The sequence below is a fragment of the Mus caroli genome, unplaced genomic scaffold (genome assembly GCF_978045245.1).
Source record: "Mus caroli unplaced genomic scaffold, Mus_caroli_1 scaffold_1, whole genome shotgun sequence".
Classification (NCBI taxonomy): domain Eukaryota; kingdom Metazoa; phylum Chordata; class Mammalia; order Rodentia; family Muridae; genus Mus; species Mus caroli.
This window is the reverse complement of record NW_028227256.1, coordinates 84,488,609-84,515,610: the sequence shown is the minus strand read 5'-3', so window position 1 is coordinate 84,515,610 and position 27,002 is coordinate 84,488,609. Positions and strand designations below refer to the sequence as shown.

Sequence of the window (27,002 nt, the reverse complement as noted above, 5' to 3'; positions counted from 1 at the left end):
CCACTGACCAGTGCAAAGCAAGTTTAAAAGGTTCCTGGACACTGCGGGCCTTTGCAGACTGTGGATTCCAGGTTTTGCTGAATTAAAAAGATAAACAGCCCTTCGTATAAGAAATAAAGAACAACCTTGGATGGCCTTAGATGCTATTGAGACTGCCCTAATGTTGTCCCCAACTTTGGGACTCCTAGATGTGACTGAGAACAAAGGTATTGCCAAAGAGGTTCTTACTCAGAGATTGGGACCCTAGAAAAGACCGGTGGCATACTTGTAAAAATTAGACCTGGTGACTGTAAGATGGCCTGCTTGTCTGCACATAGTGGCTTCTGGTCAAGGACGCAGATAAATTGACTCTGAGACAAAACTTGGCACATGCCCTAAAAGTGTAGTTCAGCCCCCCTGACCGATGGCTGACTAACGCTCTGAAAAACATTATCCAATCGTTCCCCTGACTGATGGACACATTATCAGAGCTTTTTGTTGACTGAACAAGTGACCTTCGCTTCCCCTGCTAACCTGCTGAGTCTTCACCTACTCATCACTGCTCTGACATTCTGGCAGAAGGAACTGATACTGGAAATGATCTGAAGGATCAGATCAGCCTTGGCCTGAAAGTTTGAACTGGTACACGGATGGCAGTAGCCTCATGGTTGAAGGTAAGCGGAAGGCGGGGACAGCAGTGCAGCGGTGAGGCGGGGACAGCAGTGCAGCGGTGGACAAAAAGCAAGTGATCTAGGCCAGCAGCCTCCCTAAAGGGACTTCAGCCCAGAAAGCTGAACTTGTGGTTTTGATACAAGCTCTATAAATGACAAAAAAAAAAAAAGTCTACACTGACAGCAGGTATGCTTTTGCCACTGTATGGAACAATATACAGACAAAGAAAGCTGTTGACATCTGCAGAAAAAGACCTAAGATGCTGTGAACAAAAGAAATCAGATGGCAGATCTAACCGCCAAACAGGCATCCCAAAGAGCAATAATCCTGGCAGTCTGAAGACTAAACTGAAAGAAGAAAACTAGTCCTCCCTTGAAAAGACAGACCTGACATCAACTGGAAAATAGACTTTACTGAGAAAAAATATGTGTATGAATACCTTCTGGTTTTTGTGAACGTTCTCAAAATAGATAAAAGCTTTTCCCTGTAAAAATGAGACTGCTCACATAGTCATCAAGAAAATTATTGAAAATTTTTCCAAGGTTCAGAGTGCCAAAAGCAATAGTGTCAGATAATGGCCCTGCCTTTGTTGCCCAGGTAAGTCAGGGTGTGGCCAAGTATTTAGAGGTCAAATAAAAATTACATTGTGTGTACAGACCTCAGAGCTCAGGACAGATAAAAAAATTAGTTTAAAACTCTAAAACAGACCTTGACAAAATTAATCGTGGAGACTGGCACAGACTTGGTGTTCCTTCCCTATGCCCTATTTAAACGTACTAGAAATACTCCCTCTTGATTCAGTTTTACTCTTTTTAAGATCCTTTATGAGACTCCTATGCCCATCATAGTCTTAAATGATGTGTTTAAACCTATGTTGTTATAATAATAATCTGTATGATAAGTTAAAAGGCTTGCAGGTGGTACAGAAAGAAGTCTGGTCACAACTGGCTACAGTGAACGAGCTGGGTACCCCAAGGACATCTCACCAGTTCCAGCCAGAGATCTGATCTACGTGCACCTACATCATGCCCAGACCCTCAAGCCTCGCTAAAAGGGCTCCTGCCTAGTTCTGTTTACTAATCCTTCTTATTCTGTTTTTGTTCCCATGTTAAAAATAGAGTAAATGCAGTAATCTCCGCATAGAGATATAGACTTCTAAAATTCTAAGATTAGAATTACTTACTAAAAGGAGTGGGGAATGAAAGTGGAAAATTACTGGCCACCTGAACTCTTCACCCCAGAGTCCACCTGAACTCTTCACCCCAGAGTCTACCTGAACTCTTCGCCCCAGAGTCCTACCCCTCCTAACTGAGGACTGTTCCAAGAACATTTTTGAGATAAGGGCCTCCTGGAACACCCCAGAATGTTCCAATAGATCGGGTACATTGCCAAAATATAGGACACGACCCCTTGGTTACGTAAAACCCTTGGCAAAACCCCTCAGTTAAGCAAACTTGTACTTTTCCCTGCCCCACTCCTCCACTTGGCTTTTTCCTATATAAGCCTGTAAAAAATTTGGGTCGTGGTCGATTCTCCTCTACACCATGCCTGGTGTATGAGTTTCGACCCCAGAGCTCTGGTTTATGTGCTTTTTATGTGCTTTCTTGTTGTTGCTTTATTAAATCTTACTCTCTACATCTTAAGTTCGGTCTCAGTGTCTTCTTGGGTACGCGGCTGTCCCGAGGCTTGAGTGAGGGTCTGCCCTCCGGGGGTCTTTCAATGCCACATCTCAACAGAGGCTTTTCCTTGTATTTGAGCTTCCACTAAGTTGCTGGCTTCATAATTCTTAAAAGTCCTGAAACGCTTTTCTTAGTTTTTTTACTTTTTGTAAGTAAGCCAGTAGAAGGTCTTTGAGGTTCTTTTGCCAAGTAAATAGTTGTTCAGAAATAGCCCTTGGAATTTCCCCTCCCGTTCAAACTAGTGATATAGGACAGATTTTTATCCCTTGGCATTTTATATTTTAAAAGATCAGTCTCATACACAGCGACCGCTTTCACCTTTTCACCTGCCACAGGTTACATAAACCTCTTTATATTGTCCCTCTGGCTGCCTCTCTTTCTACACCCTGAAGTGTTCCTCTGTTTCCCTTTGGCTTTTCTTGGTGAAGGCATCAATGTGTCTGGGCTGAAAGACACTTTGCAGTGTCTGTGACACTGTTAATGTCTGTGGGATGGGCTCAGTAGCACTTGCTGTTCTGTTTAAGTCCCTAGAGGACTTGGCTCCTGGTTCTCCCTTTATTTGCCCTTTTCTGCCTCCCAGGGATATAGCACTCCTTGGAGGTACAGATTGTTCTGAAAGACTAGTTCATACATGATCGGTGACTTAGAATGGCTTAAAGTAAGAGCCAGTTTGAATTTGAATTCTTCTCAGCAATACTACATTACTTTTGTTTTTCTTGCTTTATGCTTCAAAGTAGTCAATTCTGGCTGATCTAAGTGAGGTTTCCCTGTGTACAGACAGCTGGCTTACACACTGTTCTGAATCTGTCCTGTTCTTTCCTTCTCTCCTCCTTATGACATGGGCAGGTGGGTGTTCTCTCATGGCACAGAGGGTACTTCATAGTCACGGAGTGGGTTGAATTGTGTGTACACACTAAATACTGCCTAGTCCTATTTCTATTTTGTAATATAAATAAAGGTGGTGATGTTTTAACCTGCTTAGTCATTCATGCATCTCTTCAAAGCTTTTCTAATGTGTTTGATTCTATTAATGATAGTATTCTTTAAAATTTGTTCTTAAAAACGTTGAAGCAAAAGTTATATTTAAAGTCTGCTGTTTTAGTTGGGTATTATGCCTATAATGGAAGCACTCAGACTCAAGCAGGAAGATTGCAAGTTTAGAGCTAACCTTGGCTACCCAAAGACCTTGTTTCAAAAACAAAAACTATTCCCTGTTTTATAGGAAATGAGGCAACACGATGTGCAGGAACTCAACCGAATTCTCTTCAGCGCTTTGGAAACTTCTTTAGTTGGGACCTCTGGCCATGACCTCATTCATCGTCTATATCATGGCACCATTGTGAACCAGATTGTTTGCAAAGAGTGTAAGAACATCAGTGAGAGGCAGGTAAGCAGATAGAAATTCCTCTGGTAATAAATTATTGTAAATTATAATTCATACAATGAAATCTGTTGTGTTCTACTTTCAGCCCATGAGTCCTGGAGACCGAACTCAGGTTGTCAAGATTGGCAGTAGGGACCTTTCTGTACCTACTTAGCCATCTCAACAGCCTGCAGGTTCTTGAAACAGTTTTTATTCATTGTCCTGATATTTGTTTTTAAACCTAAGTTTGGGGAGATGTTTACATGTAGTAACTCATGAAAAAAGCCAGTGTAAGGAAAGTCCTCTAAGGAGCTTGAGAGACGGCTCAGGGGTTCAGACTGCTTGATGCTGCTATTCAAAGGACTGATGTGTCATTCCCAGTACCCATGTGCTCACAGCTGCCTATAGCTCTAGCTCCCAAAGATCTTCTGACCTCTGCAGGTGCTGGCACAATGTGACCTACACACACACACACACACACACACACACACACACATAAATATAGAAGTTTAATTATGGAGGTAATAAAAATATGATACCAAGGAATATTTAACAAATTTCCAATTAAATATTAGGTTTAGTTTGTTTATATCCTTCAGGAAGTGTCTTTGCAGTGTGCGTATATTTATATGGTATAGAAAGTGTCAGGTAAAGCTGTCAGTAGTTCTGTTTGAAATATGGTTTTCATTTCTTTGTGATAATACAGATTGCCCATTCAGCTTGATTGGGAATTTGTTTGTGTCCATGTTGTCGTCTCTGTTGTTTTTCAAGTCCCGCTTACTAAGTGGTTTCATTTCTGGTTTTTTTGTTTGGTTTTTTTTTTTTTTTTTTTTTTAGTTTTTCGAGACAGGGTTTCTCTGTGTAGTCCTGGCTGTCCTGGAACTTACTCTGTAGACCAGGCTGGCCTCGAACTCAGAAATCCTCCTGCCTCTGCCTCCCAAGTGCTGGGATTAAAGGCATGCGCCACCACGCCCGGCAGTGGTTTCATTTCTGAACATTTAGTGAAACTCTCATTTTGATATGGCAAGGATTCTAGGGGGTTTCTGTATCTGACTATCCAAATGGAAACTGGCATACCATTTCCCAGATGTGTTTGCTGCTAATTTAGAAATAGATGTAAATATATTATATTAATAAATACATATGTTAAATGTAAATATGTCCTTTTTCATTTGCTTGCTCTTTTGGGTCCTCGAGCTTGAGCTCAGGGCCTTACACTTTTACAGATGCTGGGCAAAGGTGTTACTGTGAGCTGTAACTCCAGCCTCCTCTTTTCTTTTAAAAGAAGCGTTGGGAATAAATAGTACATCTGGACCTTCTTACGTGTGTTACTAGAAGCTGTCTCAGTCAGCCTAGTTTGAAAATAAGATTTCCTGTGTATCTCTGATGGACTGAGCTCTAATGGAGTGATTAACAAAGCAGTGGTTAAAATAAAAAAAGTATTAGCTGTTACTTAAGAATTTTGGCCAAGCCGTGGTGGCACATGCCTTTAAACCCAGCACTCAGGAGGCAGAGGCAGGCAGATTTCTGAGTTCAAGGCCAGCCTGGTCTACAGAGTGAGTTCCAGGACAGCCAGGGCTACACAGAGAAACCCTGTCTCGAAAAACCAAAGAAAATTCAACTCTGCCTTGGGGTTGCTATTATCATTTTAAAGATTAAAGCAATGTTAATAAACGGTGTGTATATGGTGTGTTTGTATGTATGTGTGAGATACTTAATCTCAGGTATACATATTTCTGCAGTGTATTTCCTGAGGAAACATGAGATTTTATTGCATCTACATCTAAACTCATAAACTTTTCTCTTTTAAACTATTTTCCTAATGTACTTTAAACCAAATTATAGTTTGATTTAAGAAGACTAATTTAGTGATGACAGTTTACAATATGTAATCATGACATGTATATCTTCTTATATGCAAAATTTTAGAAAAAAATATGACCATTCCCAATATATATTTCAGTTATAAACCTCTGTGAAATATTTTGTTAATATAATATTCTTCTATATTTCAGGAAGACTTCTTGGATTTGACAGTAGCAGTCAAAAATGTATCTGGTTTAGAAGATGCACTCTGCAACATGTATGTGGAGGAAGAAATTTTTGACTATGACAACTTGTACCACTGTGGAACCTGTGACCGACTGGTTAAAGCGGCAAAGGTAAGCATGCCTTCCATCCCTTAGTGCTTGGAGACAGGAAGCTGTGCCTGCTGAAGCCACACATGTGGAGTCAAGAAGACACACTTTACTGCTTTGAACATGAAGGATTGAGAAATTATTTGTGTCATAACCTGAATTTTAATTTTTACAACAGAAATAAGTTAAGCTTTATTAACCTAACAGTGACTTTTCATGGAAGAGTGTGTTTGAACCTCAGGGTTTCTTCAGAATGCCTGTTAGTATGCATCAGGGATGCTTACCTTTCTATGTGTGGGATCAGCAGCTTTCTCCCTCCCTGTGAATGTCAAGGCAAGGGAGATAGGATTAGAGGGGCTGATCTCTTCTTGGTCTGAGCTGAGGCAGAAGGGAACTCAGTGAGCTGAATGACTCTTAAAAAGCAACTTAATTAGTGTTTTGTTTTAAATGAAGGAGTTAATACAGCAACAAGATACCTGCTTTTGAACTTAAGAAACAACAGATAGGGACTGAAGAGGTGGCTCAGTGGTTAAGATTACAGCCAGAATAGACTCCCTGCACCCACAGGGTGGCTTATAACTGCTGGAAACTCCAATCCCAGGGTATCCAGCTATGTCTTCTGGCCTCCTTGTGCACTGTGCATGTATGTGGTACACAGACACATATGCAGGCAATACACCCACACACAAAATACAAATAAAATTTTTTTTAAGATTTATTGTTTTATTATATATACGTATACTATAGACACCCCAGAAGAGGCATCAGATCTCATTACAGATGGGTGTGAGCCATCATATGGTTGCTTTGAACTCAGGACCTTTGGAAAAGCAGTCACTACTCTTAACCACTGAGCCATCCTCCAGCCCATAAAAATAAATCTTAAAGAAACAGATAAACAACAAATAAAACTCAAGCATTAGATCTTGAACTCTGGCAAGTCAAAAGTCCCTGTTCATAGTCTTATGACAAATATGAATATTTCTCCAGAAAAAAATGTGTATACACATACATTTTTGAATCATTCAGAGTTCTGCTCTTTCACTGAATAAGAGCTATGTGCTTGCTAAGTGAAATACAGACCCAAGAAGCAAGGTGAAAGGCCAAGAGCTAGGCAGGAAATGATCAAGGACAGAGAGGGAGCTCCCAGTTAGGACACACCCACCAAATAGTAATTTAGGACAACAACCCAAAAAGCATAAAACTGGCTTGTAAATGTCTTGTTGTAAGCATAACCACACAACACTATTCTTAGTTCCATAAAGTAAATGGCTTTATATTGAATTCAGAATCATTTAAGGACATGTCTCAGTCAGGGTTTCTATTCCTGCACAAACATCATGACCAAGAAGCAAGTTGGGGAGGAAAGGGTTTATTCAGCTTACATTTCCACACTGCTGTTCATCACCAAAGGAAGTCAGGACTGGAACTCAAGCAGGTCAGGAAGCAGGAGCTGATGCAGAGGCCATGGAAGGATGGATGTTCTTTACTGGCTTGCTTCCCCTGGCTTGCTCAGCCTGCTCTCTTATAGAACCCAAGACTACCAGCCCAGAGATGGTCCCACCCACAAGGGGCCTTTCCCCCTTGATCACTAATTGAGAAAATGCCTTACAGCTGGATCGCATGGAGGCATTTCCTCAACTGAAGCTCCTTTCTCTGTGATAACTCCAGCTGTGTCAAGTTGACACCCAAAACCAGCCAGTACAGGACATATTTATAATTATGTTATCTGTCACTTTTTACAACCTTACACAGCAAAGCATTATGTATTCTGTCATGTAACTTTGTCAATTCTTTTTACAGTCTGCCAAATTGCGTAAGCTGCCTCCTTTTCTTACTATTTCATTACTACGATTTAATTTTGATTTTGTGAAATGTGAACGCTACAAGGATACTAGCTGTTATACATTCCCCCTCCGGATCAATCTCAAGCCTTTCTGTGAACAGGTTTGAACCTTTTATTTTTTAATTCTTTCTCTTTCCCTCCCAAGATTAGAATACTCAGTTTGTTATAGGATTTCTCGGTGTTGGCCCTACTAACATTTTGAGTTAAATTGTATAATGCATACGCATTCCTACTCCACTGAGAAGCCAAAAGTCAGTGTCTCCTAGGCAGAGAGAGTAGCCCACATTGGGTTTTATACTCCTATTGAATTTCTTCTTTTTTCTTTTCTTTCTTTTCTTTTTTTTTTTTTTTTTGTTTTGTTTTGTTGTTGTTGTTTTGTTTTGTTGTTTCTTCTTTGAAACAGATGTCTTATAGCCCAGGTTGGCCTTGAATTCATCTTCTGTCTCTATCTCACGGGTGCTAAGATTAAGGCCTGTGGTACCAGGTCTGAGAGTCTGTTTGGTGGTGGATATGTTAATAAAAATATATTTGATAGTGAAAGTGTAAAATCCAATATGAAGTTCTTCCTTATCCTCTTACACTTAGTCTTTCTTCTCTTTTCCCCGTGTCACACTGTACCCACATGTGTATATTATTGACTAGGCACATATCCACATAATGAGGGCTACCATGTGGTGTTTTCCTGATAGGATTATATGATCTTGCTTAATATGATACATTCTAAGTCCATCCATTTCTATCATCCAGTTATCTGTTGATAGACATCTAGATTGAGTCTAGTTCCTTGTTGTGGGGGATAAAGCAGTGGTAAAAATGGTGGTGGGAAATCTCCATGGTAAGTGTTCTAGTTATTATCAGTTTTATATTTTATTTCACCTTGACACAAACTGATAGCATCTTAGACGAAGCAACCACACTTGAGAAAATGCCTCTATAAGATCTGACATGTAAGGCATTTTCTTAATTAGTGATTGCTGAGGGAGGACCCAGGGGGTGGTACCACCCATGGGCTGCTAGTTCTGGGTTTTATAAGAAAGCGGGCTTAATAAGCCATGAGAAACCAACCAGTATGCAGCACTCCTCCAAGGCCTCTGCATCGGCTTTTGCCTCCAGGTTTCCATCAGGTTCAAGTTCTCGCCTTAGCTTTGCTCAGTGATCTGTTCCTCCAGGTGTGTAGGCCTTTTCCTCCCCAAGCTGCATTTAGTTACGGTGTGTCACCATAGTAATAGTAACCCTAAGATAGAAATTGGTGCCAGCATTATACGGCATTGCTGTGACAGACCTGACCATGTTGTTTTCGGGAGGATTATGGAAGAACTTTGGAATTTACAGCTAGAAAAGTGTTGAGATCTCTGTGAACTGTTCTGTTGGAGCTTGGAAGATAATGCTGAGAACAGTGCAGATGAAGGTCTTGCCTGTGAAATTCAGAGGGCAGATTAAATTCTCTATCATGGCTGTTTGCTATTATGAATTAAGCATCTGTGGTTCTGGTCAGCTGGGGCTGAAGAGTCAGTGTGACTAACAAGAGACCAGCATCACTAAAGGGAAACCTTTGCCTTACTACAACACTTGATACTGGTCAGCTGGAGTTGAGTGATTAACGAGAGACCAGCATTATTGAAGTGAAATCTTCTGGAAAGTGTTTCATTAGGGTGAACACACAGAAGCTGTGTTCTAAGGCTGTACCTAGAGCTGGCAGCTGAGCTTAGTAATGTGTAAGCATCTCACAGATAATACTTGTTTTGAAAGCATGAAGGGGGTCGTGGAGAACAGCTGAGGTTGTGACTCTTTGAGGTCAATAAAGGTCACTAGTGAAAGTGTAGCCTCTGGAACTGCAGTAGCAGTTGAAGGCCCAGGATTGAAAGGGTCATGGAGGGAAGTTGAGGTGTGGTACCATGGAGAAGGCCAAGGAGAAACTATTGGAGAGAGTGCAGCCATTGCAACAGAAGACCCCAGCATTTTGGAGATGCCCATACCATGGGAAGATCACCAACGACAGCAGCACCCATGGGTGGGGCTGATTTGAGCTGAGAAGTCATCTATGTAGACTGAAGAAGGTAGAACTGGAGAAGTGATCCAGGTTCTTTTTTATATAAGGTATATTCCTCATTTACATTTCCAATGCTATCCCAAAACTCCCCCAACCCCCCCCCCCCCGCTCCCTACCCACCCACTCCCACTTTTTGGCCCTGGCGTTCCCCTGTACTGGGGCATATAAAGTTTGCATGTCCAATGGGCCTCTCTTTCCAGTGATGGCCGAGTAGGCCATCTTTTGATACATATGCAGCTAGAGTCAAGAGCTCCGGGGTACTGGTTAGTTCATAATGTTGTTCCACCTATAGGGTTGCAGATCCCTTTAGCTCCTTGGGTACTTTCTCTAGCTCCTCCATTGGGGGCCCTGTGATCCATCCAATAGCTGACTGTGAGCATCCACTTCTGTGTTTGCTAGACCCCGGCATAGTCTCACAAGAGACAGCTATATCAGGGTGCTTTCAGCAAAATCTTGCTGGTGTATGCAATGGTGTCAGCGTTTGGAGGCTGATTATGGGATGTATCCCTGGATATGGCAGTCTCTAGATGGTCCATCCTTTTGTCTCAGCTCCAAAATTTGTCTCTGTAACTCCTTCCATGGGTGTTTTGTTCCCAATTCTAAGAAGGGGCAAAGTGTCCACACTTTGGTCTTCGTTCTTCTTGAGTTTCATGTGTTTCGCAAGTTGTATCTTATATCTTGGGTATTCTAAGTTTCTGGGCTAATATCCACTTATCAGTGCGTACATATCATTTGAGTTCTTTTGTGATTGGGTTACCTCACTCAGGATGATGCCCTCCAGATCCAGCCATTTGCCTAGGAATTTCATAAATTCATTCTTTTTAATAGCTGAGTAGTACTCCATTGTGTAAATGTACCACCCTTTTTGTATCCATTCCTCTGTTGAGGGGCATCTGGGTTCTTTCCAGCTTCTGGCTATTATAAATAAGGCTGCTATGAACATAGTGGAGCATGTGTCCTTCTTACCGGTTGGAACATCTTCTGGATATATGCCCAGGAGAGGTATTGTGGGATCCTCCGGTAGTACTATGTCCAATTTTCTGAGGAACCGCCAGACTGATCTCCAGAGAGGTTGTACAAGCTTGCAGTCTCACCAACAATGGAGGAGTGTTCCTCTTTCTCCACATCTTCGCCAGCATCTGCTGCCACCTGAATTTTTGATCTTAGCCATTCTGACTGGTGTGAGATGGAATCTCAGGGTTGTTTTGATTTGCATTTCCCTGATGATTAAGGATGTTGAACATTTTTTCAGGTACTTCTCAGCCATTCGGTATTCCTCAGGTGAGAATTCTTTGTTTAGCTCTGAGCCCCATTTTTAATGGGGTTATTTGATTTTCTGGAGTAGTCCCCCTTCTTGAGTTCTTTATATATATTGGATATTAGTCCCCTATCTGATTTAGGATAGGTAAAGATCCTTTCCCAATCTGTTGGTGGTCTTTTTGTCTTATTGATGGTGTCTTTTGCCTTACAGAAGCTTTGCAGTTTTATGAGATCTCATTTGTCAATTCTTGATCTTACAGCACAAGCCATTGCTGTTCTATTCAGGAATTTTTCCCCTGTGCCCATATCTTCGAGGCTTTTCCCCACTTTCTCCTCTATAAGTTTCAGTGTCTCTGGTTTTATGTGGAGCTCCTTGATCCACTTAGATTTGACCTTAGTACAAGGAGATAGGAATGGATCCATTCGCATTCTTCTACATGATAACCACCAGTTGTGCCAGCACCATTTGTTGAAAATGCTGTCTTTTTTCCACTGGATGGTTTTAGCTCCCTTGTCGAAGATCAAGTGACCATAGGTGTGTGGGTTCATTTCTGGGTCTTCAGTTCTATTTCATTGGTCTACTTGTCTGTTGCTATACTAGTACATGCAGTTTTTAATCACAATTGCTCTGTAGTAAAGCTTTAGGTCAGGCATGGTGATTCCACCAGAGGTTCTTTTATCCTTGAGAAGAGTTTTTGCTATCCTAGGTTTTTTGTTATTCCAGATGAATTTGCAGATTGCTCTTTCTAATTCGTTGAAGAATTGAGTTGGAATTTTGATGGGGATTGCATTGAATCTGTAGATTGCTTTTGGCAAGATAGCCATTTTTACTATATTGATCCTGCCAATCCATGAGCATGGGAGATCTTTCCATCTTCTGAGATCTTCTTTAACTTCTTTCTACAGAGACTTGAAGTTCTTATCATACAGATCTTTCACTTCCTTAGTTAGAGTCAAGCCAAGGTGTTTTATATTATTTGTGACTATTGAGAAGGGTGTTGTTTCTTTCCCTAATTTCTTTCTCAGCCTGTTTATTCTTTGTGTAGAGAAAGGCCATTGATTTGTTTGAGTTAATTTTACATCCAGCTACTTCACTGAAGCTGTGTATCAGGTTTAGGAGTTCTTTGGTGGAATTGTTAGGGTCACTTATATATACTATCATATCATCTGCAAAAAGTGATATTTTGACTTCTTCCTTTCTAATTTGTATCCCTTTGATCTCCCTTTGTTGTCATATTGCTCTGGCTAGGACTTCAAGTACAATGTTGAATAGGTAGGGAGAAAGTGGGCAGCTTTGTCTAGTCCCTGATTTTAGTGGGATTGCTTCCAGCTTCTCACTATTTACTTTGATGTTGGCTACTGATTTGCTGTAGATTGCTTTTACCATGTTTAGGTATGGGCCTTGAATTCCTGATCTTTCCAGGACTTTTATCATGAATGGTTGTTGGATTTTGTCAAATGCTTTCTCCACGTCTAAGGAGATGATCATGTGGTTTTTGTCTTTGAGTTTGTTTATATAATGGATTACGTTGATGGATTTTCATATATTAAAGCATCCCTGCATCCCTGGAATAAAACCTATTTGGTCGGGATGGATGATTGTTTTAATGTGTTCTTGGATTCCGTTAGCGAGAATTCCGTTATTGAGTATTTTTGCATCAATATTCATAAGGGAAATTGGTCTGAAGTTCTCTATCTTTGTTGGATCCTTCTGTGGTTTAGGTATCAGAGTAATTGTGGCTTCGTAGAATGAGTTGGGTAGAGTACCTTCTGCTTCTATTTTGTGGAATAGTTTGTGAAGAACTGGAATAGATCTTCTTTGAAGGTCTGATAGAACTCTGCACTAAACCCATCTGGTCCTGGGCTTTTTTTGGCTGGGAGACTATTAATTTCTGCTTGTATTTCTTTACAGGATATGGGACTGTTTAGATCATTAACCTGATCCTGATTTAACTCTGGTACCTGGTATCTGTCTAGAAATTTGTTCATTTCATCCAGGTTTTCCAGTTTTGTTGAGTATAGCCTTTTGTAGAAGGCTCTGATGGTGTTTTGGATATTTCTTCAGGATCTGTTGTTATGTCTCCCTTTTCATTTCTGATTTTGTTAATTAGGATGCTGTCCCTGTGCCCTCTAGTGAGTCTGGCTAAGGGTTTATCTATCTTGTTGATTTTCTCAAAGAACCAGCCTCCTCATTTGGTTGATTCTTTGAATAGTTCTTCTTGTTTCCACTTGGTTGATTTCGCCCCTGAGTTTGATTATTTCCTGCCATCTACTCCTCTTGGGTGAATTTGCTTCCTTTTGTTCTAGAGCTTTTAGCTGTGTTGTCAAGCTGCTAGTGTGTGCCCTCCCTAGTTTCTTTTTGGAGGCACTCAGAGCTATGAGTTTCCCTCTTAGAAATGCTTTCATTGTGTCCCATAAGTTTGGGTAAGTTGTGGCTTCATTTTCATTAAACTCTAAAAAGTCTTTAATTTCTTTCTTTATTCCTTCCTTGACCAAGGTATCATTGAGAAGAGTGTTGTTCAGTTTCCACGTGAATGTTGGCTTTCTATTATTTATGTTGTTGTTGAAGATCAGCTTTAGTCCACGGTGATCTGATAGGATGCATGGGACAATTTCAATATTTTTGTATCTGTTGAGGTCTGTTTTGTGACCAATTATATGGTCAATTTTGGAGAAGGAACCATGAGGTGCTGAGAAGAAGATATAACCTTTTGTTTTAGGATAAAATGTTCTGTAGATATCTGTTAAGTTCATTTGTTTCATAACTTCTGTTAGTTTCACTGTGTCCCTGTTTAGTTTCTGTTTCCACGATCTGTCCATTGATGAAAGTGTGACCCAGGTTCTTAGGGAGACCCCAGATTATGAGTGAATCACAAACTTAGGACATTGTGTTATTTACACTGTTCGAGTTGGTTTTGCTAGGATCAGATTGTGTCTATACCCTCGTTCTTCCCTGTTGAAATGAGAAAATATATAACTTACTTTTTATTTTACAGGATCCCATAGTTATAAGAGACTCTGAACTTTTAAATATACCTTGGGTTTTAAGAGAGTGAGTACTTTAAAGAGACTTTGGACTTTAAAGTGTTTGAATTTTTAAAGACTGTAGGACTTTTAAAAGTTGAAATGTTTTATAGTGTGATGTTTATTATGTGTGACTTAGGGGATGAACAAAAAAGGAAAGATTATGGCTAAATAGTGTTGTACTGGTATGCCGATTTATCAAGGGGTCAATTGTCCTGGCTAGTTTTTATGTCAGCTTGGCTAGAGTTAATGTCATCCGAGAGGAGGCAACCTTGATTGAGAGATGCCTCCATAAAAATCTGACTACAGGCAAGCCTGTAGGGTATTTTCTTAATCAATGATTGATTTGGAAGGACCAAATCAATTGTGGGTGGTGGCACCCATGGGCTGGTGTCCTGGGCTCTATAAGAAAGCAAGCAGAGTAAGCGATGGGGAGTAAGCAGCGTGCTCTGTGGTCTCTGCATCAGCTCTGACCTTAGGGTCAAGATACATGAGCCAAAAAAAGCCTGTCCTCCCCAGGTTGTTTTGGTTATGATGACTCATCACGGGAGTAGGGTTTGACATCCTCTGGGTATGTTATATACCCAAGAGGGAAGTAGCTGGGTTGTGTGGGAGTTACAGTTTTAATTAAAAAAACAAAACAAAACAAAAAAACCCTCCAAACTGATTTCCACAGTGACTGTATTAATTTATGCCTTCAATAACAGTGAAGATTTTATTTCTCTCTATATCCTCTCCAACATTTGTTGTTACATTTGTTGATGATAGCCATTCAGATTAGGGTCAATTGATACCTCAAAGTAGTTTTAATTTGCATTTCCCTCATGTGTGGGATATTGAGCAATTTAAAAAATAGTTGTTGGCTATTTGTGTTTTTTTTTTTAACTCTCTTTTAACTGTCTATTAAATTTGTTTGCCCTTGTGTTGACTGGCAGTTGTATTTCCTTGGCATTTGATTTCTGCATTTCTTTGTAAATTCTGTGTATTAGACCCTTGTCTGAAATGGAGCTGTGAAAGCTTTTCTCCCACCTGGGGGCTATCTTGTTAATTCTGTTAATTGTTACGTTGCTGTACAAACCCTTCTTATTTTCATGTAGTCCCATCTTTTAGTATTGGGTTAGGTTCTTGCCTTCCCAGTATCCTGAAGATACTATGTTTTCTTTCTAGAAATGTCAGTGTTGCAGGCTAAATTAAGGTCTATGATCCATTTTGAATTGATTTTGTACAAGGTGAAAGATGTAAATCTAACTTCATCTTCTACGAGTAGAAACCCAGCACACTTGAATAGGCTGCCTTTATTTGATGTATGTTTGTCAAAAATTCAGTAAGCATAGCTTTGTCTTTATTTCCAGATTTTCAATTCTATTCCATCATTCTACCTATTTCTTATAACAAGTCATTGTTTTATTTAAAAACAGCCAGCTAGCCGGGCGTGGTGGCGCACGCCTTTAATCCCAGCACTTGGGAGGAAGAGGCAGGTGGATTTCTGAGTTCGAGGCCAGCCTGGTCTACAGAGTGAGTTCCAGGACAGCCAGGGCTATGAAGAGAAACCCTGTCTCGAAAAACAAAACAAAACAACAACAACAAAAAAACCCCAGCCAGCTATTGAGTGTGTGTGTGTGTGTGTGTTTAAAGTTCATGACCAAGCCTCCCTCCCTCTACTTTAGGCCTCACCACTGAACTGTACTGTTTGTTTGGTTACATGAATTACCATCCCTAGAGTCTAGTAGCGCCTGCTGCCTCTGAGGCTTTTACTGGCACACTCAGAAAAATAAAATTGCTTTCCAAGAGTTTCTAATATACTTGCTTTTCCTTTTATAAAAGATAGTTCGTCACATGATTCTAACATATATAAAAAAAATGTTCACTTAGCTAGGAAATCCACATTAATTTTACTTTAGATTTTCTATATTGAGAAAAAATATCTTTTATCTTTGTGTGTCTCACCTTTTTTTTTTTTCTGAATATGACATTTTTTAATGCTGCCCACTTAAAAACTATAGTTAAGGAAATAAATTCTTCAAGTAACTTGTATCTCCCAGGTAATATCTATGTGCACATTTTACATTACAGATGACACAGTTCAAAGCCAGAAGAGACCTTATGTCTCATGCCACGTGGTTCACACTCCTACAATGTAAAGACTAAGACTTCCTTGCCTGCCCTCCTTCCTCCTTCCCACCCTTTCCTTCCTCATGCCCTACTCCCTCTCTTTTTTTTCTCTACTTTCCTTTCTCTTTTGCTGTTGTTAGCTAAAGATGGCCTCCTAAGTACTGGAATTACAGAGGTATAAAAAGCCACCACAAAGCCACCACAGCTGGCTTTTCTTTTTCCTTCTCATCCAGAGTTTAAAGCATGTCTTAAATCTAATGTAATTTTTCCCCATTGTTATTGGAGTTTACCTACTGGGTCACTTGTAATTGCACACTATATTAATTATAGAAAGGGTTGATCATAAATTAGAAAAGCAAGAAAGAACCTGTTCATTCCACTAAGCTGACCACCTCTGAACAACATCAGGTGGTAGTCAAAATTGCTGAGTTCATATTCTGTGCATGGAACTAAAAGCCAGAAAGGCCTTGACCTTGAGACACACAGCAACTGTCTTGGGATATCAGACAGTTTTGGCTGGAAAAGAGCATATGTCCTACCAGCATAATGGGTATCATGCAAAGATGGCTTTCTCTACCAACAGTCTCTAGCACAGGCCCATTATCTTAGTTAAAGCCAGTAAAAATAACATCTTCAGATGCATGTGCTCAGTCGGGCAGTGGTGGTGAAAGACCCACAACGTGAGGACTCTCCCCACGTTCTGACTCAGGAGAGGCGACACCCCAAATCACACAAGAAACGGTCTTGCTGCAACTGCAAGAGGATTTTTATTCGAGAGCGTTCTCGGGCCCATGGTCATACACCACGCAGGGTGGTGGACTAGAGGACTATGGTGCCCTGAGTAGCTGAGTAAGGGGGTATTTAAAGGAAGAAACCACAATTCATGGAGGTGGGGGGTGGGGAGGGTGTTGTTGGAAAATACCAAAAATACCAGTTAAGAGTCACAAGGAAGTATAAAGTCACAAGTGTCAGGTTATCTCTCAAGACAGTTTCTAAGAGCCCCTAACAATCTAAGAGCCCCTAAAGATAGCACATTTGCATTGCAGGTTCCAGTAATGGTCAGGGTGCCATTCTTTGAATTGAACCCAGGAAGAGGGTAGGTGGAGGAATGTCGCTATCAAGGTATGATTAGCATACCTTGGAGCAATGAGTCACAAAGGTCACATTCCCAAGCCTCATCCTAAAGGCCTAGAATTTCGTTACTTCTTCAGTGGCGCACGCCTTTGATCCCAGCACTTGGAAGAGGCGGGTGGATTTCTGAGTTCAAGGCCATCCTGGTCTACAAAGTGAGTTCCAGGACAGCCAGGGCTATACAGAGAAACCCTGTCTCGAAAAAACAAAACAAAACAACCAAAACAGATGCCTGTGCTCAGTGTGGTATGGTTGGCAATAAATCAGTAGATGAAGACTTAAAGCTCAGCTGTGCATAGTGGCTCATAGCTAAAATCTTAACACCCAAGAAGCTAAAGGAGAAGGACCTCCAGGAATTTGAAGCCATCCCCAAAGAAATTAATGAAAAAAGAAAGTGATTTTAAGCCCATTTATTTAAATTTCTCTTTATCCTGAAATACAACAATAGTGTTTTAAATAATCATTCAACAGCAAAGGGGCCTTACTATGAAGTGTGAATGTTACAAGGATGTTTCTTTTTTTTTGTTTGTTTGTTTTCATGACAGGGTTTCTCTGTATAGCCCTGGCTGTCCTGGGGTTGTTTTTCCCCTTTGATTATGTATCCCACCTTATTAATTTGTATCAATGTTTATTTTCCTTCTTTTAGAGTGAACTGGATGACATGGAATATATGTATGACCTCTTCTCCGTCATTATTCACAAAGGTGGCTGCTATGGAGGTCATTACCATGTGTACATTAAAGATGTTGATCATCTTGGCAACTGGCAATGTCAAGTAAGGTTACAAATTTGTTTAGAAATAATTTTGAAATTACATTGCATTTCTATTCCTGTTACAGAATTCTGTTGTTCATTCTGCCTTCAGTATACACCCCTCCTTTAGAAAACATTGAAGGTTCATTTTTACATGAACAGCTCCCATGTGCCCTCTACCTCCTATCTCCAGCTGTAACCTTGTCATATTTGTGCATGTGGTATAGACTCTTACACACTAGTTGACCTCACTCCAGTGAACAATTTGGAATATAGATGAGAGCCTCTGGCTCCTCTGCTGGGAAATGCTTTGTGTTTGCCTACTAAGCACAAGGATATTCTCTTTCCCCATCCACCCATCAAAATCACCGACCTTTGACATTGCCTGTTACAGCCTTTTTCAGTAACGCAGGGCCTCGCTATGATCTAAAAGGTACATTGCCAGTCGAGCTTTCCTCACTGCCTCCTGTAATTTTCTTAGCTGCTTTCAGAGTTGCAGCATTTTCTCAGCTGACAGTCTGTAAACTTCATGAAATATTCATGTGAAATTTCGTTTTGAAGTTTAAGGATTCTTGTCTTCCTCTGGGGCTTTGAATTCTAGAACATCTCTTTGAAGTTTTGTATTCATCTCTTCAGCAGCAACTTGCTCTTCTGTAGGAGTGTTAGAATCGTCACTGTTAGTGTGACTTGAAGGAACAAGCTTTATGTTCTTTGCATTGAAATCTGGTGGTTTGATTTTGTGTTATCTGTTTGTCTTTATGTTTGTTTGACACTGTCTTACTTTGTAGTCCATGCTGGTTTGTAGCTTACACTTATCCTGCCTGTCTCTCAAGTGCTGGAACTTTAGGCATAGGTGTTGGCTGTCACACCCAGTTGCTAATTTATTGAAATTCTGTCTCCTCACAAAAATCAAGAGTAGTCAGAAGCAGAAGGGTGTGGGGGCACACAGCTGCAAGTCTAGCAGTTGAAAGGCTGATTTTGAGGCCAGCATGGTCTACAGACTAAGGCCCCTGTCTCAATATAATCAAAAGAAAATAATCAAAATATGGATTTTGTGTGAATTTGGTATATTTTCTTTGGATTTGCATTTGCTTCTTATCTAGGGGATATTCTTTGGAATTTTCTATGGAAGTATATTTTGCTATTTATAGTGAGCCCCTTTCCCCCTTACCTAGGTAATGCTATTGAGGTCATTCTTAGATACTTCAATGTGGGACATTGTTGCCAGAGAAAACAACCGTGTACTTAGAGAGTGAAATTTGGCAGCCCCACCTTTCGACCTTAGGGAGGGAAAAGGGGCAGGAGATTGAGTTCAGCTAACCTCTTGCCAGTGATTTCATCAGTCTTACTTACACTTGTCAGAGTTGTCTAGAGGGACAGAACTTACAGAATGAAAATATATCTATATATTTCCTGTAGATATATAAAGGAGCTTTTTTTAGAATGACTTACAGGCTGTGGTCCAGCTAGTACAACAATGGCTGTTAGCAGCAGCAGATCAAACAGTAGTTGTTCAGACCACAAGGCTGGATGTATCAGTTGGTCTTCAGTATATACCAGAACCTTAAGTAGGCTCTAATACCAGTGAAGGAATGGACTTGCCACTGAGAGTAAGAGCTAGCAGGCAAAAAGTGAACACTTCTTTCTTCTATATCCTTTAAATAGGCTGCCAGCAGAAGATGTGGCCCAGATTAAAGGTGGATCTTCTCACCTTAAAAGATCTGGATTAAAATCACTTCAAATGACTTAGTTAAGAAAAAAAAATCCTCAGAGGTATCCCCAGCCACTTGGGCTTTAGTAAATTCCAGTCAAGTTGACAACCAAGAATAGCTATCATAATGCTCCATAGTAAAACTTCAGTGACAAATTCTTGAGGAATTTCCTATACCTGGGATATGGGAACAGAGGTGTGGTGCCTACTCCATGGGTGCAGAGGCTCTTGCACCTGACTTTCTAAACCTCTTCCTCCTCTTCATCCAGTCTCTGCATTGATATCTTCTGTGATAAACTGTAGTGGGTTGTGCACATTGTTCCAGAAAGTTGTAGTTGGTGTTTAAAAAGAGGTGAGACCAATCTTTTGAAACTGACTCCTCAACAAGTGGGATCTGACATGACCACATAGCTAGTGTCAGAATTGAGTGGAAACATAAGACATTCAATTAGTGCCAGTGAATTGGAAAATGGGTTGTTTGAAAAATCAGTCCCTTTCCTTCCTGCTTTGAGTTAGCCACAGGCTTTCTTCTCCGAAGCTGTTGTGTATGAGCACTGAAATGGAATCTCGGTGTCAGCAAGGCTGAGCCTAGTTATCATCTGTGCTGTGATCAGTTTATTTTGGCTCACAGTTCCAGTGTCCAGTGTCAGGAAAGTCAATATATCAGGAGCTGGAGGATGCACCTGGTGCAACCAGAGTCCGGAAGCAGAGGGAGATGGATATTGGTATTGAGTGCACATTCTCTCTTTTTAAATAGCCTAGGATTTCAGCCCAGGGAATGGTGCCATTCCTCCTCAATTAACCTAATCAAGATAATTCCCTACAGACATGCCCAAAGGCCTACCTCCCAGGCGATCTTAGATGTTTTTCAAGTTGTCAGTCAGTTAAAGTTATTTTGTTTACTATCTTAAAAATCACTATAAAAAAGAAAAAGCTGCTTTTGTTTTATCTATTTTGTCATTTTCAATAATTTATGAAAAGATGATAAATCTGGTCTGCCATAAGCTGTTATTTCTTATATTTTTGGTTGTGAGCCTAGCCTTTAACGGCTGAACCATCTCTCCAGGCCAAGCTGTTAGTTCTTAACAGTTTTTTTGTATCTTAATGCTATCTGTTAGCTGTTATGGTTTTAGCCAATTGAAATACTTTTTTGGTGGACTGGAGAAACAGTTCAGCTTGCTGCTCTCAGAAAGGACCTGGGTTCAGTTCCTAGCACCTACATGGCAGCACACAACAATCTGTTCCTCTAGTTCTAAGGAGTCTAATGCCCTCTTCAGACGTAGGAGGGCACACATGTGGTACACAAATAAGCACTCAAACACAAAATAAAATCTCTGAGTTCGAGGCCAACTAGGGCTACATTTTGAGGCCCTGTCTCTAAACCAAAACAAATCAACAAAAATTGCCTACCAAAGGACATGTGCCACAATGCCTAGTCTGGGCTTTCTGGATGATAAGGAAATTTAAGTTGAGTTTACAGAAAATTGGTAGGATTTCCTTAAGCCAAAACCAGATATATAAATTTATCAGCGAAGCCAAAAAAACAAGTATTTTGAGATGATAATGAGCACAAATTTTATGAGACACGGTGGTTTTTTTCTGGAAAATGTTAGAACCCTCTATGTAGATTGTACTGTGTCTTAGTTGCTGTTCTACTGCCTTGAAGAGACAGGGCCAACGCAACTCTTGGAACGAATTTCTTAGGAGCTTGCTCACAGTTCATAAATTTAGTCCATTGTCATGATGGCCGAGAGCAGGGGGCCATGCAGGCAGGCAGGGTTCTGGAGAAGTCATTGAGAACTACGGCCTGCTCCACCAACGGAGAAGGAAAGCCACTCTGGTCCTGGAGGTGTGAGCTGTTTGAAACCCTCAAACCCCACTGCCACTGACACACTTCCTCTGACAAGGCCACACCCACTAGTTCTTTTCAAATTGTGCCCCTTCCAGGTGACTAAGTATTTAAATATATAAGCCTGTGGGGGCCATCCTTATACACACAGCCACAGACTAGACTCTTTCTTTGTCTTTGTGGTTTGCATATAAAGCGGGAGAGATTAAGTAAATCTTGTAGATTTACTTGATGAAAACTGACACTCAAAGGCAGGTCTGCCTGATTCTCCAGCTTGCATAGATTCTATTTTTACCTTTCTTTCTCCAGTGACTTGAACGTTTTTATTTGGTTAATTCCTTTAAACTGGTATCTATGGAAGAAACATTTAACTGTTTTCCTTCTTAGGAGGAGATAAGTGATACAGATGTGAATGTGAAAGCTCCTCAGAGTGAAGAAGAGGCTAATGATCCATTGGTGGTTCTAAAAACAATCTTATTGCAGGTAGAGTACCTATTTGTACATATTTGTGGGCATGTAAGTATTATAGATACATGTGTATGCTGTGTGCATTTGTATATATGGTATATTTATATGAGAATATCAGATAAGATTGCTTTAGGGCTACCTCTGAAATGGAAATTTTTCATTTTAACTTTTTTTTCAATCAGGATCTCACTGTGTAGACCTGGCTGGCCTAGAACTTGCTTTGTAGACCAGACTGGCCATGAACTCTACCTTTGCCTCCCCAGTGCTGGGATTAAAGGTCTTCTGGCACCACACACTGATTTATTTTGACTTAAATCACTAGGTGTGGTGGCTGTTTTCTGTAATCTCTCCTCTTGAAAGGCTGAAGCAGAAGAAAAACCTTGAGTTTTGGGCCAACCTTGCTAGAGAATGAGAACTTGTTTCAAAAAAAAAAATCCATTTGTCTTGATATTGGAACTACTTGCAAGGAAAAAATAATAATGACGAGGAATGTGGCCTCATTGGTCAAGTGCTCATCTAGCATACAAGGCCCCAGGTTCAATCTCAGTACCACATAAGGTGATACGTGAAGTGCCATATAATCCCAGCACTTGGGAAATGAGAGCAAGAGGATCAGAAGTTGAGAACCATTCTCAGTTACCTATGTAACCTAGCCTGAGCAACATGAGACTTTGTCTCAGAACACACAACAGAAGAGAATTTTAACCTGTGGCCTTGAAGTCCTTGTCTCCAATCACAGTCCTGTTCTGAAGCTTTGGGGACTAAAGGTTCAACATAGAGCCTGTGTCAGCCACATCGGCCTTGTTTATTCTTCCAAAATCATAAATAATGTCAGGAATGTGACAGACCTTAGGACTCCCTCTGGATGGTGGTGCTCTTTGATTTCTGTATGTAGCCCTTCATAAATGGATTTTCAAATCAAGGTCTTATAAACCAGTGCTCAAGGTTCCTTTAAAAATATATAGCTCTGATTGATCCCATTATAAGTTCATACTCTAGGGAAGATGAACAGGTTCACTTCTATTGATTCCTCTGAATTTGTGGTAAATTATTTCTCATCAGATGTTAACTGACTGTATTTCTTTCATAAGGAGGAGGCCAATCAAATTCCTGTTGATCAACTAGGTCAGAAACTCTTGAAAAAAACAGGAATATCTTGGAACAAGAAGTACAGGAAACAGCATGGACCACTGCGAAAGGTAGTGCTGGCATCAACATAAGAAGTCCTCTCATCCCAGGAAACCATAGCACAATCCTAGCAACACGAGTTCCTGTGTAGTAGGAGCTTTAAAACAGAAGAAAATAATCAGGATTTTTGTTTAGTGGTTAGAATTCTGCTGGTATGTTACAGCTCTCATACATGTTTATGCTATTTATGAAGAAGTAAGCAGGAAAAGAGGCCTTTAATTACCATAGAAGTCACTCTAAAGCTCAGTGAATAATCAAGCCAGTCACATGGTCCCTAGGTCAGTCTCAGAAAATGGTGTTACTAGAAATGAGGTTACTAGGCAACTTCACACAGAACAAAGCTTTTACTTGTTCTGCTGAAAGTTGAATGAGTAATCAGATACCAGAAACACTCACTTTTCCACAACTTGAGTTTGTTTTGTAATGGGATTGTTTTAGAGCATTTGTGGGCTTTAATTTAATAAACATGTCCCCATAGTATCTTTTAGTGTCTTTAGAACTTGAAGTTTTTTTGTTTTTAGTTTTTGGGTTTTTTGGTTGGTTGTTTGGTTAGTTTTTGGTTTTTTGAGACAGGGTTTCTCTGTATAGCCCTGGCTGTCCTGGAACTCACTTTGTAGACCAGGCTGACCTCGAACTCAGAAATCCGCCTGCCCCTGCCTCCCGAGTGCTGGGATTAAAGGCATGTTGAAGTTTTAACTTCTTTTTTATTTCTCATTCCTTGCTTTTTTCCTTCCCATTGAGAACACTGTCAAGACTTTTCAAAAAAGCCAGCATAGCTTCTGATCTTATTGATTTTCTACTGTTTATCTGTCTTCTATCTTATTCCTGCTCTGATTTTCAAGAGATTTGATTCAGCAAATGGAGAGGAGGGCCAGTGCCTTATAGGAGAGAATGGAGTTGAGAGAGAAGGAAGCTGGGGGAGAAAGAGATAGGTTTTCTTTGTTATCTTGTCCCTTTGCAAGAACTTGAATAGTCTTTGAGGTTGTTGTGACTTGAGCTTCCCATGCTCTTGGACTGCCTGAGCTTCCAGATTAGCTTCCATGCTAGAAAAGGTTAGTATAATCTTATATGTTAAAATATAAGGTAATTTGGTCATGTGATTACTTCTTCTAGATATATAGTAAGCAATCAAAAATACTTTTAAACTGTGATTGCCTTTGTTTAAATTGCTTTTTTATTTTTAAAAATTTTAGATTAGCATACAAAGTAATAGATTCCATCTTGAATTCTAATGACCTACTTGTCTTTACACTCTCACTAGTTTTCCTCCCACACTACCTTCCCATTATTCCCTCCCCTTCCAGGTGGTTTCCTTTCTTCCTCCAGTTAATCCCAACTTCATTTCTTTTTTTTTTTTTTTTTTTCTCTTTTTTTTTTTTTTTTTTTTTGGTTTTTCGAGACAGGGTTTCTCTGTATAGCCCTGGCTGTCCTGGAACTCACTTTGTAGACCAGGCTGGCCTCGAACTCAGAAATCCGCCTGCCTCTGCCTCCCGAGTGCTGGGATTAAAGGCGTGCGCCACCACGCCCGGCTCCAACTTCATTTCTTACTGCATATATTCTTTACCATCTGTTTCCCACTGCTTTTAAGATCTTTTGTGTCTTGCTCATAATCACATATAATATATGCCTATATTATGCCTATACATGGATATCTATAAGTATGTTTTAATCAAGATTCCACATATGAGAGGAGGCATGTGTTAACTGTCTTCCTGAGACTAGTGTATTTTGCTTAGTTTAATGATTTCTAGTTATATTCATTTTCTTACAGATGTTATGATTCCATTTTTCCTTATGGCTAAATAAATTTTTATTGTATACATGTGCTACATTTTTTGTTCATCTTGACAAACAGCTATGTTACTTCAAATAGTGTAGCAATAAACATGGATGTGCAAATCACTATGGTATGTTAGAGTCCTCCCAGTATCCCCTCACAGTTGGCACAGCTAAGTCATATAGTAACAGTTGGCACAGCTAAGTCATGTGGTAATTCTGGCTTTAGTTTGTGATCCATACTGATTTCCATAGAGACTGCACATGGTTACACCTTTTCCCATGATCCTCTCCAGCGTTTGTTTTCTTGATGACAGCCATTCTGACTAGGGTGAGATGGAATCACAGTGGTACTTGTTTGCATTCCCCTGATGACTAAGGATGATGATCACTTTTTGAAGCTTTCATTTGTCATTTGTGGGGGTTTTTATAGAGCTTTATGTTCATTTCATTAGACCATTTATTAAGTAATTTGGGTTTTGATGTTTAATTTTTGGTATTCTTTCTACTTGCTCAGTATTAATCCCCTGTCTGAGGTATAGTTGGCAAAGATTTTTTTCATTAGCTTTTTTTTTTTTTTCACTTTGGTGGTTCTTTTGTTTTGCGAAAGCTTTTTAGTTGAAAAGACTTCAAGATACAGCTGTGGGCAAGAGTTTTCTGAGAACTCTGAGAACACAGGAAAACAATCCCAAGAATTGACAAATGCAAATCTGTAGAATTAAATGGCTACTAAATAGTTCAGAAGTGTTTGCTCTTCCCAGTTTTCTTCATTTAAGCACTTAAATAGCAAGTAGTCATTCCTTAAAATAGCAAATAACAAATAGCAAATCTTAAAATAGCAGTAGTGACATTCAAATGCTTTCCACATTGTGGCTTGTCACCTTTCTCCCTTGACGGAACTGTTAGCATATTTAAGAGGATGCTCCAATTTTGTCATAACCAGACAAGCTTTCCTGCTCACAGGCTAGCAAGAGAAAAAAAAGAATAGTGAAGTTAAAAACATCTAATCACACAGGTCACACAGACAGACAGACAGACAGACAGACACACACACACACACACACACACACACGCAGAATTTGTCTTGTTTAAAAACTTTTATTAAAAATTGTTTAAAGAATCCTAATTTTTGTTTTTGTTTGTTCTGAATAGTTCTTACAGCTCCATCCTCAGATATTTCTGCTCAGCACAGATGAAAGTACAGTTAGTCTCCTGAGGTACCATCTTACCCAGGCCCCATCTGACCTACAGAGCTGTGAACATATTCTACATACACTTGCTTCAGAATCCCCAGGCTTGAATGATGACACCAGCTGTCCACACTGGTTTGATATCAATGATTCCAAAGTCCATCCAATCAGAGAGGAAGATATCACACAGCAGTTCCAGGGTAAAGAAAGTGCCTACATGCTGTTTTATCGGAAAGCCACGTTACAAAGGCCCACTGAAGGTATGGAAAACAAGAAGTGCTCTGCTTTGCTTTGTTAACAACTTCAGCAGACATGCTTCAAATGCTGCCTGAAGTTCTGTCTTTTGAAGAGATGGTTTTACCTGGGTACTTTTACATATTTTAAAACTAATACAAGTATACTGTGCCAAATGAAATCAGCTTGTCATTTAAGTTTTCCTTACTTGATGTATTTATTTCAGCAGGAAATCATACCTTATTTTTCAGTTTGTCATTTTATGAGGAGATGCCTGACATTTTTCTTCACTTTCTCATAGTTACATTTTCCTAATTGAACTTTCTTGGATGCTGTACATTGTTGTTGCGTAGGAAAATGTAACTATGAGCAAGCAAAGAAAGATTTCACACAAGACCACAACTCATCATAATGCTACTCCTTGGTGACCAAGTATTCAAATCTATTTTTATTCAAACCACTATAATATCTACCAGAAAAAAAGTTGATTAGGGGCTGGAGAAATGGCACAATGATTAAGATCACTAGCTGTTTTTTAGAGGATTTGGGTTCAATTCCCAGTATCCATATAATGGCTGC

At 40.0% G+C, this 27,002-nt stretch overlaps 1 protein-coding gene across 5 annotated transcripts in view; it reads left to right on the top strand.

Annotated features, from left to right (window-relative positions):
• The window catches only part of Usp40 (ubiquitin specific peptidase 40), a 76,975-nt gene that overhangs the window by 9,751 nt on the left and 40,222 nt on the right, over positions 1-27,002 (top strand). For all 5 annotated transcript variants that reach the window (XR_015047360.1, XR_015047361.1, XM_085839203.1 and 2 more), the window contains exons 5-11: positions 3,553-3,717; positions 5,709-5,855; positions 7,635-7,778; positions 17,901-18,029; positions 21,955-22,050; positions 23,127-23,234; positions 26,152-26,449. Coding sequence is in view for 3 of the 5 variants with exons in the window: in XM_085839203.1 (XP_085695329.1) it covers positions 3,553-3,717; positions 5,709-5,855; positions 7,635-7,778; positions 17,901-18,029; positions 21,955-22,050; positions 23,127-23,234; positions 26,152-26,449 (1,087 nt within the window). In the remaining 2 variants the exon portion in view is untranslated. The remainder of the gene's footprint in view (positions 1-3,552; positions 3,718-5,708; positions 5,856-7,634; positions 7,779-17,900; positions 18,030-21,954; positions 22,051-23,126; positions 23,235-26,151; positions 26,450-27,002) is intronic.